The 2,513-nt window shown below is 51.7% G+C and overlaps 1 protein-coding gene across 1 annotated transcript; it reads left to right on the forward strand.

Annotated features, from left to right (window-relative positions):
- Positions 1 to 465: 465 nt before the first annotated feature.
- LOC145982195 (uncharacterized protein F54H12.2-like) lies at positions 466 to 1,566 on the forward strand. The gene has a single exon (XM_083115761.1). It carries the CDS (start codon positions 466 to 468, stop codon positions 1,564 to 1,566), a length of 1,101 nt encoding a protein of 366 aa, XP_082971887.1.
- The last annotated feature ends 947 nt before the right edge of the window (positions 1,567 to 2,513 follow it).

Here is a 2,513-nt window from a genome sequence, read left to right on the forward strand (position 1 = left end):
TTGGGTAAGGAAGCGTTGCGGACCGGAGCAAATATATTAGGAGATGTCGCCACGTCGCAAGGACCAGTCCGCGACATTGTACGGAAGCGTCTGCACGAGTCCAGGACAAATCTACAGAACAAGGCTGAGGCGAAAGTGAAGCAGATGACAGGTTCGGGCATCAAACGAAGGCGGTTGAACAGACCACGCAAACGAGCACGAAAGACGACGACGACGACGACGAGGTTGGTCGGACGAAGAAGAACAGCACGCAACACAAAAACGAAGACGTCAACGACGACGAGGCGAAGGACAACCACCCTAGTGCACCGTCGTCGTCGTCGCGGCCACAACCGAAGAACCTTCACGGACCTATTCTCCGCACCCTAGTATAGAGAGAGACTAGAACGTTATAAAGGCACTGAAACCAAGACGAAGATTCCAGTCGAAGGGTTTGTGCTATCCGACGTGGATCTCGCGAGCGCAATGACCATGGAGGGAATGTTACCGGAAATGGATATTTTCGAGGAACCATGTCTCCAGACGGCGATTACAGGGAACTTCCAGGAAATATGTCACCCCATCTCGTCGATGGACAATGCGACCGTTTATCAGTTTCTCAGCAAGGGATCAAGCAATTCCTACAGATGGCTGCCAACAACACGTCTCGGTGTTACGTGTCGAATGACTAAACCGGATGGAACGTTGTTGACATACAACGCAGCCGAAACAAAGAAGTGGGGTGTGGTGAACAATGTGGAGCACTCGCTCTTCAGTCAAATTAGCGTCTACCTGAACAATACGTTGGTGACAGGTTCTAGCACCAATTACCCCTATAAGTCGTATCTGACCAACGTGGTCAACTTTGGAAAGGACGCTCTGCACACTCACCTTACGTCGAGTGGTTTCTACCTGGACACAAATAACGAACCCAACACGACCACGAACGAAGGATTCAAGAAACGTTGGGAATTGTTCCAAGGTGGAAGCACCAACGATGCCGACACGAGCGAAATCCAGAATGAGGTGGAACTGATTTCGAGACTCAACGTGGACTTTTTCAATCAGGAGCAGTACCTTCTGAATGACGTGGACATGAAGGTGGTGCTGACCAAGGCGAAGAATGAATTCTACATTTGGGGAGAAGGTACGACCTCGCCGGTGACAATCCAGATCCTGAAAGCAGCTCTCTACGTGAACCACTTCACGATCAGCCCATCGTTTCTGGTGGCGCACAGCATGGCGTTACAGAAGAGCAACGCAAAATATTTCTTCAAGCGTTCTGAGCTGAAAACCTTCACTGTACCTTCGGGCGAAAAGTCGCTGACATTGAACAACATCACCAATGGCACGATACCGACCTTCCTGCTCTTCACAATGGTGCCGAACAACGCGTTCGTGGGGACTCCCAACACGAACCCGTTCCACCTGACGCCGGAGTCCCTCAACTACTTTGCACTCTACGTCAGAGAACAACTCGTTCAGACTGCACCGTTGGAAATGGATTTCGAGCGTGGAGCGATCACCCGAGGCTACGAGACACTCTTCACTGGGACGAACATCCATCACTCAACAAAGGTCATATGATCACCAGGGAGATGTTTGCAAACGGTTACTTCATGCTGTGTTACCTACCGACACCGGATCTCGCCGACGACAACTGTAGAAGTCTTCCGGAAAAGGGTGAACTCCGCATCGAGGCACGATTCAAGAACCCTCTCAGCAGGGCGATGACGTGTCTACGACGCATCGGTGGAAATTACAAAAGACAGACGTGTCATCTTAACCACGACGGGTAGTCCACACAGATCGCTAACAAGAAGAAGAAGAATTATAAAACAGTGTTCACTGCCCACATGTGAACTATTTGGACGATGAACACGACCCAGATCCATGACGCCCTCGCTGGAAACCACGTAACCCGGGCTGCATTCCAAGGGGTGTATCCGAGCGACATGTTGGCCGACGTTGTCGTCGTGAAGAAACCTGCAGTGTTCGTGGCCAACACCGACCCATACGGTAAAGAGGGTCAACATTGGGTCGCCATACACGTGGACGCCCAGGGTTACGGACTGTACTTTGATTCCTACGGGATCGAACCTAACCGACCCTCCTTTCGTCGCTTTTTGGACCGCAATTGCATCCGGTGGGGGAGCAACTCTCGACAACTGCAGGGCTTCCTCAGCAGTGTGCGGACAGTACTGTTGCGTGTACCTGCATCATGCATGTCTGTCAACGTCGGAATATCCGTTTTACTCGCATTTCACCGATTGTATCACGCAAAATGATCGGGAAGAAGTGCGCCTGTTTAACCACTATTTCCGATCACCCTGCAGAGCGTCGCCACTGCAGACACGTTGCAACCAGATCTGCCGCCCACGGTACAACAGCCACAAACGCGCCCCTCCTCCTCGTTGTTGCAGCTGCAGGAAATGACGTCGAACAGCGAGTTCCATAAGTAGAGAGAGCGAGACGTGGATGTGGTAGAGTCGAGCGGAGGATGTCGGAGACGGAAGTGCGAAGAAGAGGAAGAG

This window comes from Lepisma saccharinum (assembly GCF_977018435.1).
Source record: "Lepisma saccharinum chromosome 12 unlocalized genomic scaffold, izLepSacc3.1 SUPER_12_unloc_1, whole genome shotgun sequence".
Taxonomy (NCBI): Eukaryota; Metazoa; Arthropoda; class Insecta; order Zygentoma; family Lepismatidae; genus Lepisma; species Lepisma saccharinum.